This window comes from Lampetra fluviatilis, chromosome 24 (assembly GCF_964198595.1).
Source record: "Lampetra fluviatilis chromosome 24, kcLamFluv1.1, whole genome shotgun sequence".
Taxonomy (NCBI): Eukaryota; Metazoa; Chordata; class Hyperoartia; order Petromyzontiformes; family Petromyzontidae; genus Lampetra; species Lampetra fluviatilis.
Window position 1 is genome coordinate 1539345 of NC_136298.1, and position 14034 is coordinate 1553378.

At 48.6% G+C, this 14034-nt stretch overlaps 1 protein-coding gene across 1 annotated transcript; it reads right to left on the bottom strand.

Moving 5' to 3' along the window:
• Positions 1-6125: 6125 nt before the first annotated feature.
• LOC144941220 (trypsin-2-like) lies at positions 6126-13234 on the bottom strand. Its single transcript, XM_078867838.1, has 5 exons — positions 13185-13234; positions 8852-9011; positions 7941-8200; positions 7276-7409; positions 6126-6320 (listed from the first exon to the last, which is right to left on the bottom strand). Exons 1-5 carry the CDS (start codon positions 13222-13224, stop codon positions 6171-6173), a joined length of 744 nt encoding a protein of 247 aa, XP_078723964.1. The 5' UTR covers positions 13225-13234; the 3' UTR covers positions 6126-6170.
• Between the last annotated feature and the right edge of the window lie 800 nt (positions 13235-14034).

The following is a 14034-nucleotide window of genomic DNA, read 5'->3' on the forward strand; positions in this document are numbered from 1 at the left end:
CATAGCAGGTACCACCACAGTCAGTATGCACTACTGTAGTTATCGTAGATACTGCTATCGAGTTGGTAGATACTGCTATAAAGAGTTAGTAGGTTCTCAAACAGTCAGTATATACCACTACGGTGAGAAAATACTACTGTAATGAGAGCTCACACTGACGGGCGATGGAGGGCTGCATAAGCATTGCTGCATTGGTCATAGCCAATCAGGGTTAAGGGTTCCATCTGGGGGAACCATTGGGAAAGTTCTGAGGGGGCGTGGATAGAGGCGGAGCTTTGCTCCGCCGAGAGGAATTTAAAGAGAGGCAAGGGGAGGACTCGGTGTCGGTGTGGAAGCCTGGAGTCCGGACTTCATCTCCGCCATCTCGTCACGCCACCGGCCACATGGCAGTCTCGAGGGCCGAAGCTCTCTAGATTCCCGGCGCGCCGTCGACCAGCGGTGCGCAGGGGAGAGAGAGCGAGGGAAGCCGCGCGGGGACAGAGGAGCAGTGAGCGCGTGCATGCGGCGAGAGAGAGAGGGGGTGACCATCCAGAAGGGAGTGCGGAGTCGAGCAGTCATCACTACATAAAGAACGCACGTCTCAACCTGTCGTGGAAGTCGTTTATTACAACTGGAGTCAGAAGTGGTTCTTTTTGAGACAAGACAACACAACAGAGTGCGATGATGTCCAAGCATCTCAAGAAGAAGAACCCACCTGTGGCGTCTTCCGATGATGACGACTCAGTCACCCAGGACCTGCTGACCCTGGGTTCTGTAATGAGAGAGCACACCGACGGGCGACGGAGGGCTGCATAGGCACTGCTGCATCGGTCATCGCCAATCAGGGCTAAGGGTTCCATCTGGGCCAATGGGAATCATCGGGTAGGTTTTAAGGGGGGCGTGGTTAGAGGCGGAGCATCCCTCCACCGAGAGGGATATAAGAGAGCGAGGGAAGCTGCGCGGGGACGGAGGAGCAGTGAATGCGTGCATGCGGCGAGAGAGAGAGAGAGGGTGACCATCCAGAAGGAAGTGCGGAGCTGAGCAGTCATCACTAAATAAAGAAAGGACGCAAGTCTCAACCTGTCGTGGAAGTCGTTTATTACACTACTATACACTCAGTAGCTACTACTGGCTCAGTACATACTACTGTACAGTCAGTAGATACAACTACAACGTCAATAGATACTACTTACTTTGTTGAATGTGGGTTGTGTAGGTTTATATACCTACGCGGGGGAAAATATATTTTTTGAGTGGGTGGGTCGACAATTTTCGGAAACCATTTAGATCAACTATTTACCCCACACGTTCTATAAATTTTTGGACTTTTGCAAGCTTCTTATAATTTAGTTGGTGGAGAAATGGACAAACGGCCCACTGGGCTTTGACAATACCTTAGTATCTGTGTATGTATATGTTTATGTAAGGTTCTTAAGAGATGTTTTGAAAGAAAATTTTTGCCCGGGCAATGCCGGATACTTCCCGCTAGTCTTATATATAAACGTTATTTTTTGTATGTCTGTCTGTCTGTCCGTCTGTGTGTTTTTGGATGCAACTTGCGAAGGATTTGGCTCAAAAACCTTGGGGTTTAGTTTTTAAAAAAGTAGCAAGGTACCACGCCATAAGCCCCCTGCTGAGCCAGCGCTATTCTATTTTCCCATCCGGCAAATTTAAAATAGTTAAATTAACAATTTTGTGCTATTTCTACTTACTTATTTATTTTCTTGCGGTGCTCAACGAGCGCTAAAGCTGCCCAGGGTTTGCCCCACGCAACACACATGTGTCATCGGTGGAGGGGGGGGGGGATTACTCATTCATGTAAAAAATGCAAAAAAATACACACAACGCTTAGGTAAATTCTTCAAAGTGTCATGTCCTCTTCTCCCCCCCCCCCCCCACCCCAATGTGTGCACTTACTACTGTAGTGACTGTGAAGGTCACTGTGTAGTGCCGGGCCTGCGAGGCCACGGCGGAAGATGCACCGTCATTGCGTACACCCCGGACACAGGGTGCAGTACCAACCCTAGTGGGGGTTTGGGAGAGCGCTGGTTAGCACGATGGCACCACGCGCTGTGCGCAGTGCGGCCTCCTACTTGAGGGAGTGAGAGAGCGTCAGTTCAGCCAGGGTAACAACGGGTGATGCTACTCTGGTTGACCTGTGGCCACGTGACGGGTCGTTGCCGGAGGGGGGCCACAGGTGGAGGGGGCCACAGGTGGAGGGGGCCAAAGGGTGGTCACATGGTCTGGGAAGAGCTTTTGAGAGCCTTCGGGTAAGGGCGAGAAAGATCGAGAAGGAGTCGCGCGTGGGTTTGTGGGGAGTCGGTACATGTGCGTGATGCACGCCCGCTCCGACCGGATCAGTGGTCGGAGCTGGCCCACCAGGTCGTTGTGGCGGCCGCGGATTTGTCGGCCCTACTCGGGTTCATTGAGGGGGTCGATCTCCGCATGCTCCCTGACACCAGCGCGTCTTCAACCATTATCTCAGAACTGATTTATAATATTTTGCCCGCCCAGTGTCACGTTTTGCAACCTGTGGATGTGCCGTGTTTATGCCACCAACGGCGGATCATTGGGTATTATCGGTCGGATAATGGCCAATTTGCATTTCGCCGTTGTTAAATTGTCCGGCCATGTTTTGGTTTCTGCGGCCCTGGCTGTCCCATGTTTACTCAGGACTGATTTTCTAGGCAAGATGCCCTTGAAGATTTGTGTGGATCAGGGCTGTTTGGAATTGCTGTCGGGATGGCGTATGGCATTTCTCCCGTCTCCGACCCGCATGTGTTCTGCTAATGTTATGGTGCAGGCACTTGCACGCCGAACAGTGCGGATTCCGCCCGGTGCTCAAATGTTTGTGCCCCTCCGATTGCGTAAACCGCTCGATTTGTGTGCTGTGGGTAACGGTAGCGTGTTGGGGCCCTCAAATAAGTTTAATCGCGGGATGTCACTCGTGGCAGCCCAGACGTTGGTGGCCCAGGACCAAGAGCCTTCCATTCAAGTAAGTTCTTAATGCCGGGTGAGACACTACGGTCATTCAGGAGGGTACCATGCTGGCTCATGCGTCACCGGCGCGTCCGGAGAAGGACGTCGTGGAGAATGTCGGGGTCGGCTTTCAGGCTCGCAGGCCCCGTGACTCAGATGAGGGCTGGATTAACAAGCTTTGCTCTGAGTGTGGTGATTTATCCGCGGGACAAATGCGGAAGCTGAGAGCACTCTCGCGTGAATTTTCGGACATTTTTAGCAAGAGCAAATTTGATATTGGTCACACATCCCTCTTGAGCCACCATATTGCCACCCCGATTCGGCAGAATCCCTACCGCCTGAGTCCAGCCGAAAAGGAACATGTTCGTGTGGTGGTTGATGAGATGTTGGCCGCAGAGATCATCTCACCATCCACCAGCCCATGGGGTGCTCCGATATTGCTTGTTAAGAAGCACGATGACAGCATGCGATTTTGTGTTGATTTTCGAAATTTTAGTAATCTTTCTGTCGTGGATGCATACCCCTTGCCTCGTATGGATGATTCGCTGGACGCCTTAGCGGGGGCACGGTTCTTTTCCACCCTTCACCTTCTATCAGGATTTTGGCAGCTGCCACTTGATGAGGCTTCAAAACCCAAGACGGCCTTTTTGACGCCGCAAGGGTTGTTCGAGTTTAACTGGCTTCCTATTGGGCTACACTCCGTGCCAGCCACATTTCAGCGATTGATGGAGCTGGTTTTGGCGGGCCTCCAGTGGGATTTGTGCCTGATATATTTGGACGATGTTATTGTCGTCAGTTGTACGTTTGATGAGCATTTGGATCACCTGCGGGCTGTTTTCGTTAAGATGCGTGCAGCCGACCTAATATTTAAACCACAAAAATGTCATCTCCTCCAGAAATCTGTTCGATTTTTGGGCCACATAGTTAGCGAATCGGGTATCGCTATGGACCCGGAGAAAACTGCGTGTGTTCGGACGTGGCCGACCCCCACCTTGGCGAGTGAAGTGCACAGTTTTATCGGCTTTGCATCGTATTATCGCCGATTTGTCGCCGGGTTCGCGTCCATTGCAAAACCGCCCCACGCCTTGATGGCTCAGGGTCAAAAATTCCATTGGGGGGAGGAGGAGGAATCCGTGTTCCGCTCCATTCGTGATGGACTGGTTAACGCCCCTCCCCTGTGTTACCCTGATTTTTCGCTTCCGTTTGTTTTGGATATAGATGCCAGTAATACCGGCATTGGTGCGGTATTATCACAGGTTGTCAACGGCGTGGAGCACGTGGTCGCGTATGGTAGCAGGGTGCTGTCTACGGCCGAGCAGCAGTACTGCGTTACGTGGCGGGAATTGCTCACCATTGTGTTTTTGTGCAGCTATATCGGCCCTATTTGTACGGTAGACGATTAAAAGTGCGCTCCGACCACGCTGCGCTCCAATACGTGCTGCGTGTGGACCAGCCCTGCAGGATTTTTCCTTCCATGTTAGTACCTCACCGAGCCGTGTGTAATGAACGGGGATGTGCGGAACGCAAATTCAGATCAACCGTCTCTGCTCTCTGTAAAATCACAGCTTACAATGTGAACTGTAAGATCACAGAGTGATTCCGTGTTCTGTGACATCACAGCAAGCACCGTGCAGTATAACCGCCCTGAGAATGTGGCAATTGTTTACATTATTTAATAATGAATTCCGTAGATAGGAATGCAGCAATGGGATCAGTTTTATCTGTTTGAAGCATGAATGATTTGCCGTGAAATAAGCTCGATTTAGCTGAACAAGCTTCTGGCCACAATATTACATGCATCCTGTATGTAATATCCCCCACCCCTTCACTGTGCTCCTCCATCAGCTCGACTATCCCGCCACCAGACCTCTGCCCTTACCACCCTTCACCTACCCTCATCCATGTCCATTTCACAACTTCACGCATGTGCCCCATACCCCACTCCCTCTCATTCACGCTGCACCCATCAGACACCCTCACTCACCATCACACTCCACCTTATTCTGCCTTACCTACCCCTGCAACATCAGCTCCATTCCCAGTCCCTGTCCCTCCAACCATTCCGTCACCTCCCCACTGAACGCCGTCGGCTTGCATTTTAAAGCGCCCTGAAAAGGGCGCTATATAAATCCGAAATAAAATAAAATAGATGAGTCTTGTCGTTTGGCTCGTTAGTTATTGAATATAGCCAAGAATAGTACACTAAATTAACTGAAATACCTTTGTAAAACCACTGCTGGATAAAGGCCTCCATATACCCCGTGTCAGTCGTTGGGTGGCTATTTGACTGAACTTCACCATCCTGGTTGGGGTGGGTTGGTGATGGTTCTTTCACTCACTACTGATTGTTGCCTTGGCCAAGAATCAAACTAAGGTGACCAATTTAACACGGAGTAGGCTTTCGTGACCAATAATCAAACAAGATGTTTTTTTGTAGATAGATCGCGTAAATATAAATGTGTGGTTAAACCTGCCACCACCCGACAGCCAATTAGTAAGGGCTGTCACGTAAAGAAAACGTGCCAATTCGTTACTAGTTCAGCACACCGGTGTGTTAGAGAGTAAACCCACAACACTTACAATTCAAGTACGACGTTTTGCCAGTAATTACATCCAGCCTTATCAGGCGACAGCCAGATTTGTTACTCTCCAACACACCGGTTAGTGCTGAACTAGTAACGAATTGGCATGTTTGTTTAAGTGTCAAACCTTACTAAGTGGCTGTGTCGGGTGGTGGTGGGTTTAATAACACATTCATATTTACGCGATCTAACCCAAAATGACCTCTATGAAGTAACCAGTTTCAGAATACAATATGCTAACCAATACATCAATCACCATGGCTCACAATGAGAAGTTTGGGAGTTCAATTCCTGGTTGGGGATTGATGTATTACTCGACTCGAATGTCAACAGTGGTTGTCCTATGGATAGACTTGATCCATCATAGCTGGCTCGGAGCTGCAAACAGGAGGTGAACACTACCTCAATGCTTCTTAAACAGGCATTCACTTTGACTTTTTGGCGTTTAAAGTCAACAAACTGTGAAATTGACTTTGAATAAGTGCATACCCCATAAAAACAAGCTCACAAAAAACACAGAAACCAAGATAAAGTATTAGTTCACATTTTTATTCATTTGGTTACACCATAACAATCGTCGTCATGATCATCATTATGGTCGCGGTGTAGAGTAGTGTGCCAGATCCACGCTTAGTTGGCCGCGATGGTCTGCGCGATCCAGGCGTTGTAGTTGCACACCTTGGTGTACACGCCGGGGTAGTTGGGCAGGGCGCAACCACGGCCCCAGGACACGATGCCCTGCAGCTCGCCATTGCACGCGACGGGGCCGCCGGAGTCTCCCTGCGGTGGCGGCAGCAGCAGGGGTCAGGGGGGTCGGGGGTTAGCAGCTGTCTCCTGCATCTGGTGGCTCAGCGGTAGAGCAAGAAGCTGTCAATCGTAAGGTGTTGCGAGTTCAAGTCCTGGTTGGAGGTTGACTCCTATCGCGGTTTGTATTAATAAAGGTTTTTTTTTGTTATACCCACGATCTAACCCCCAAAAATGTATATTATGGGTGATATTGGTCGCGAAAGCCTATGTGTTAAACCGGTGTTTTGTATTGTTTGTTGTTGTAACGTTCTGACAGGCCCCGACTGGACATCTGACATAAGAGAGCATTATAGCTCATCGGTTCCTCCAGCATAAGTAAATATTCTGATTCTGACTCATCCCATCATTTCTCTTAGAAAGTCAACGGTGATTGCCCAATAACTTTTCCACCATGCTCAGGGCTGTAAACGTGAGGTGAACACCAGTGGCTCAATGGTCATTGGAGCAGGAAATCGCTTTGACTTTACAAGCAGACGACACCAGGGAGTAGCAAGCGAACGTCGTATTCATGTTACAAATGGGTGCAATTCTATCAATGCACATTTGAACATGTTACCAACGCAGCTTATTATCGTACGCAATGTGTGGTCACACGATGATTGCACTCACAAAGCAAATGATGTGCAACAATTATCACCAATTCCTCTGGTCGCTTTAGTCTGGAATTCCCTCCCCCTGGCCATCCTTTGCTGCCAAATTCAAGGCTAGGCTTAATACTTTTTTAAATACGAATATACATATATACATTCTCCCTGTTTTCATTGTTTTACGTTTTATATGAATACCGTATCCTACTTCTTGCGCAGCATATTGACGTGAAACGATATAAACCCAAATTATAGTCGCGCTGCGATTCCCGAATCTCTCCGTTCCTCGAAACTCTCTCCGATCCAAGCAAGCTCCTTCGGCTCCGATGTCGCCGTCTCACCTGGCAGGAGTCCTTGCCGCCCTCCAGGTATCCCAGGCAGATCATGTTGTTGGTGATGTCACCGGGGTAGGAGTTCCTGCACGAGGTGTCGCTCAGCACGGGCGCCTGGACGCACATGAGAACGTCGGGACTGCCTGTGGGGGGAGACAATGCCGGTGGAGGAGGTGGCGAGGCCGAGCACGCGGCACAGGGTGGCACCCGCCACTGACGCGTCGAACTTGTCACGCTGCGGGGTCAAAACACCGCCTGCAGCTTAGGAATTCGGTGTCAGTGTCTCTCGCTACGTCGCTCAATTCGAAAAAACGTATTCACTCTCGTTCATGACGTCTTCAGTAGCGCGGTGTGTTGCTGGCCGCTTGGCGTTTTGGGCCTTTGTGCCAGTGCTGTAAAATAATTATATATCCAAGATGAGGTGTTTAAGTGTCATCCCCTCATTTCAGGCACTCCGGTTTCCCACTGCATGCAACAATACTCGACAAGTAATTGTAACCGCCCAATCGTGACGTGGCTGCGTTAACGAGTAAACAACTTCTCTCTCCCGATTAGAAGGACGTTTCCGATTTGCATGGGGGCAGATGTTGAACGCGTTTCCCTTCACGTCTCTGCCGCAGTAGAAGGGGGAGAAGGGGGGTGGGTGGTAGGCGGTGAGCGCGGTGCGTCCTCACCGACGCTGGTCTGGGTCTCGCCCCAGCCGGAAATGGTGCACATGACTCCGGTGTTGACGCAGGAGGAGGGCAGCGCGATGGGCTGCGCGTACTGGTTGAGGGTGGCGGGCGAGGACAGCTTGATGAGCATGATGTCGTTGTCGATGTTCCAGGAGTTGTACTGGGGGTGCTGGATCGCCTTGGAGGCCTGGATCCTCTGCTCGGTGCCCTCGGTCACGAAGATGTTGTGCTCGCCGATGCGCACGGAGATGCGGGACGCGCTGGGGTTGGAGGAGGAGAGGGACGAGGATAATGATGAGGAATTGCATTTATACGGCTCTTAAATGACTTTGCAACTCGGCGCCTTACGTCGCATCTCATCTCCGCTATTCCTATTCCCTACTGCTATCACGCTGGGCACCACGAGCTTCTTCCCAAATGAAACGCTCCATGTTCAAAATCACGGTTGGGGGTTCACTTGGCCCACCTCACCTTTGAAATTGTACATTGCTACTACTTTGTAGGGTGATTTTCCTGTGGGGAGACTCGGCCACGAAATTAGGAATGTGGAATTTACACCACTGGTTCAAGGCTGTTAACGGGAGTTCAGCAACACCTCAGTGCCCATTGAGAGATGTAATATGGGTAATGGAGATTGCAGTGCTGTGACTCGGCAAAACCCCACGAGAACATCACGCCACCACGCAGAGATGGGCAAAACGCATTCAGATTGCTGACTTATGTAATTTATGTACGAATGACCAATTTCTTTCAGGTGTGTAATTTAGATACCAATTGCAAATGTAACGAAATTACATACCGACGTTTTCGTGTAATTTAGATAGCAGCCCAATCTCTGCCCCCTCAGCCTCCCAGTCACCCACACGCACACAGCAAAGAGATCCGCTCTTGTCCGCGCGCAGCGCACTCACGTCTGGTAGCAGTGAGCGGCAGACACGACCCACTCGCTGTTGATCAGGGAGCCTCCGCAGAAGTGGTATCCGATGTTGAGGGACACCTGCCACGGCTGCGAGTGGGCAGCGCACTCGGAGCCACCCACGATGTGGTCCTCATACATGTATGGGGCCGCCGCTGCCAGACAAAGACAAAGATCCCCCACGAGAGCTTTCACAGACTGTTGGGGCAAGTGCTATTAGCGAGCACCTATGAAGGCCGGCACGGCACACGAAGGGGTGGGTGGCCAGCACACACACACAGTCGTGTCGATGTATGTCCAGGGCCATTAACTTGCATTCACCAAACATTCCTCATCATCGTCGTCGTTGTCTTCATTGAAAGCAGTCTCACTGCTAGCAACATCCCAATCATCGCCAACATTGGAGTTGCTCGAACACCCCAATGTGGGACCACAAAGCTTGGGAAGTTATTGGCGTCTGTTCTGCTTCCCACGCGTCTGTGGGTTTCCCCTGGGCCTTTGTGCCAAATCTGCACAAAGGGCGCTTTGCACATTCTACAGCAGCAATTTGCATGAATTAAGCTGTATTAAAATCATAGTATTATTATAAATAATAATAGTTATCGCTTGCACAACTATTATCAACTGTCATTGCCAGACGGATGTGTATTGCATACCTCTCAACCCCTTGTCAGTGTCTACCTTATTACAGACCAATTCAGACCTTATTGGTCACCCGTGCCCTTTATAAATCTCAACGTTCATCCTACAAAGTCCAATCACAAGGAAGAAACACAAACAAATAGACACACATTTTGCCCGTATTGAAATAACTGTATGCCGTATGGACCTGAAAACTAAATTTCCCTGTACAATAATACGGGGTAAACCGTACGGGTTGACAGCTGTGGCGTTGTATGTTGAACTTCTTGTCGCACCGTTCATAGTCAACCGTGCTAATCGGACGATTATAATCGACACCATCGTCATCACCATCTCGCTCCTCACCATCTCTCGTGGCGGGCTAAAAAGGAGCGTTTCCCGGTGAGGCTAAATGAGTAAAGTGAAAGCCATCGGTGATTGAGGCTAGACAACGTTTTTTTTCGGATACAAATGGGCGACAGCCGTTGTGCAACATTGCAGGAAGCTCAAACCCGCGCCATTGGTTACCATAGCACAGCGCACCGACTGCTGCACCACTATTGCTGCTCTCTATGTAGCCACGGCAAGATATTTGTTTTAATTATAGTGATACAATGATAATAATATCCAGCCCCTTGCCAATCGAATGCAGAATGAAGGCCTCCCCACGATGTGTTGGTCGTTTCTTTAAAACTGCGTTTTGTGTTTAGTACGGTGCGAAATAAGTTCAACATACATGCATGGAGGTTGTTTGACCATACTTCACCACGCTGGTTATTAGGGGTTCTGTCAAATTAAAAAATATATCATAGACGACGTTTTGGACAATGACCATTCTTAATAGCACCAAAATAATTTGGATCACATATCGCTCGCCACTAATGTTTGGCCGTGAGCTCAAAATCTAACTCTAGTCACCGGGTTCGTACCGCAGCACTCTAACCGCTACACTACCGCTCCCCAAACGTATCCAAGACAGACAAAGATCCCCCTATAGCCTTAACAGACTGTTGGGGCAATTGCTGTCAGCGAGCATCTATGATGGCCCGCACAGACACACACGGAGACAAAGACAAACATCCCTAATGTATTTGTATACTCTTGGGTCTTTCGGTAAAGTCACGTAGATAGAAAAAATAATTTTAAAAATCACGACGTTTCGATCGCAACACAAGCAATCGTCTTCAGGTAAAAAAAATACAGCAGGCGAACTGCTGAGGCAGGAGAAATATAGCGGCAGAGCTGCTGCAGCAAGAGGTTTTTAGGTTTGAGATGGTTGCAACCCAAAGGAAAGTGGGTTGGGCTAGAGATTGAATTTGCATGTAAATGTAAGATCGGAGAGCCTGATAAACCTAGAGATTAGAATTTAGCATGTCAATGTGAGACAGCTCCAGCAGCAGCGGCTGTGTTATCGAGAAGATTAGCATGTCAGTGGCACAACGCCACCTTGTGGGCAACAAAAAGCTGCGGCGTTGGCTGATACACTGTGAGAGATTTACACTGAGACCTCCTTTACCAGTGGCAAAATATAGTGATAGGTTTTTACCCTTTCAACTGGTACAAAAACTGACACCTTTATACAAGGCATCATGTTTGCAATAACCACAACACAAGCAGTCAAGATGCAAACAAAAAGAAACAACTCTGATGATGATAATGATATGCACTGTCCTTGAAGTTGTGGACCAATCAACTTCAAGGACAGTGCATATCATTATCATCAGAGTTGTTTCTTTTTGTTTGTATCTTGACTGCTTGTGTTGTAATTATTGCAAACATGATGCCTTGTATAAAGGTGTCAGTTTTTGTACCAGTTGAAAGGGTAAAAACCTATCACTACACTGTGAGAGACCCAGCGTGTCAACGCAAGAGAACCACCGCAACGGTGCCAGTGCCAGTGAGATATTCAGCCTATTAAACAACGAGAGCCACCGCCACATTGAGTAAAATGGAGCAGCGGCTATGTTAGTGAGACATTTAGCTTGTTAATGTAAAGACATTTAATAAGGTAATGTAACTCAGAGAGTCGGAAACAACTGCTAATATAGGCAGGTAGGATGTAAGCATCACAGCCAGTTATTACTTTATCTGGTTCATAACATTCTTCCAATGATTGCTCAGTTTGTACCCATCTTCTCGGTTTAAATTGTCTGTGTTTATATGTCTGGATGGCTTCATGAACAAATATTTGTTGATAGCAAGTAGGTTTGCAGAGTACCTTCGTCTTGGATAAATCAATTTCGTGTGTGGCCACAGCGTTAAAACAATGATCAGCCACGGCAGAGGTGTTGGTCCTACCGTGTTTCAGATCGGCCTTGTATTCACGAACATGGTCTGAGACATGTCGCTTAGTTTCCCCAATGTAACTACTGCCGCAGGCACAACTTAATTTGTAGACACCGAGGTATTGCATGTCAGGGATCACATCCTTCACAGATGGGATCAGATCACGAATTTTATGTACTGTATTGAATCGAACCTGGATCTTGTGTTTGCTCATGATTTTGGAAATATTTTTGTGACCCCTGCTATGTATGGCAAGGTGATTGTTTTAATTGGGTCCTCAGATGGTTCTCTCCCAACGGTTGGGGTGACAGCTTTACGGATTGTGCAGTCTGAATACCCATTCATCTGGAGGGCTTGGTGTACGTGCTACAGTTCACTGGCTAGCTTGAGATGGTCGGAAATGCAACGAGCCCTATGGTGTAGAGTTTTGATGAGGGGATTATTCTGGGCTGGATGGTGGTGGAAGTCAGGTTTTAGATAGGCATCCGTGTGGGTGGCTTTCCTGTATACAGTGTTCCAATGAGCCATCTGGTCTCTTTTCGATTAAAACATCCAAGAATGGTTACTTGCCATCCTTTTCCACCTCCATGGTGAATTTGATGTCTGGGTGTATGGATTTGATGTGGTTAAAGAATTGGTTCAGTGCTGGCAGGCCATGTGGCCAGATGACGAACGTGTCATCTACGTACCTCTTCCACAAGGAAGGACGTAGAGTGGATGCCTGGATGGCATCTGTCTCAAAATTTTCCATGAAAACATTGGCTACCACTAGAGATAAGGGAGAATCCATTGGGGTACCTTCAACTTGTTTGTAGAATGTACCATAGTGTTGGTGAGGCAGTGTCTCACCAGGGCCAGTACATCAGCATGTAGTCCTTATTGGACCAGATCTTCAGTGATTGTAATGGTGTCAGGCACAGGGACTTTGGTAAACAAATAAACTACATCGAAACTAACAAGCAAATCACCTGGAGATAGTGAGATGTCTTTAATTAGAGATACCAAGTGAGCTGAATTAAGTACAGCTGAGGTGGTCTTGCCAGTGAATGGAAACAAGATCTCAGAGAGAAATCGGGCCAGTTTGTAGGTGGGTGAGTCAATAGTGTAGCCTGAACAGACTGTTTTGCCAAGTGCTGTTAGCGAGTAGCACCTATGAAAAAGGCTGGCGATGTTTATACATCGAACCAGTTACTCATTTGAGGCTGAGTCGACCTAGGAGAGACCAAGACCGGTTCAGATAATCGTCACGGGTGTTGGCCGTGGAGCCAGAATCGAACTCGGGTTGCCAGGTTCGTAGCGCAGCGTGCTAACCATTGCACTCTCGCTCCCGACACACAGAGACACACACAGAGACAAATTAAGACAAAGACACAGAGACAAAGAAAAACAAAGACACACACACAGACTGTGGAGGAACTCACCAGCGACACCCACGAGAAGAGCGAGGATGAGCCCGTGCATGTTTTTCTGTGGTTCGTGAGCAAGACGATGCTGAGCTGCTGCTCAAAGTCGCCTTATATCCCAAACAGCAGCTCCACCTTATCTCGTGGCCTTGTCCGGTATCTTCTGTGCTGCCCAGTGCCTTGTGGAAGCCTCATTAAACCCATCGATATTTTCCCAGCCGATACTGAAATAGCCAGAACCGGTTACCGGAACTATACGCCACAACCGTATCAGTCGCGGTTTATTTGTTCATATCCGCGCCTTCCACTGTGGTGTTCCTGTCAAGTTGAAGATACATTTTCCTTAAAGAGCAAAAAGTGAAAAAATATTAGCACAAACTACAAATATCGCCACTTTTGTCGTCCACACTGCCTTAAAACAGAAACAGTAGACATTGTTCTTTACTTAAAGAGACTTGTTGCCACAAACCTCACCGTTTGGTCCGAGATCGGTGCTCCGAGCATGTCTCAGTTGACCAGATTATTTGGTGTTGCTGCTGCGATGGCAGTGGTGCACAAAGCACGATTAGCAAATACAACTCACCATACACACTCGTCAATAACTACACCGTGCTCTTAAGTTACTGGGAAGTGAGAATGTTAAGGGAGAACTGCGTGTAATGTGCATATCCAGTTCTGCACAGTAAATTTGCTATCAAGATGAGCATCACTGGGGTGCAGTTGTGGTACGGTCGTTAGCGAACTGCACCAGGAAACCAGAAGCTCGTGTTCGATTCCCGGCCACGGCTAACATCAGTGGCGAGTGATATCTGAAGCGGTCCTGAAGTCACCCCGCCCTCCCTTCACCAACCCCCATTGGCCGGCGTGG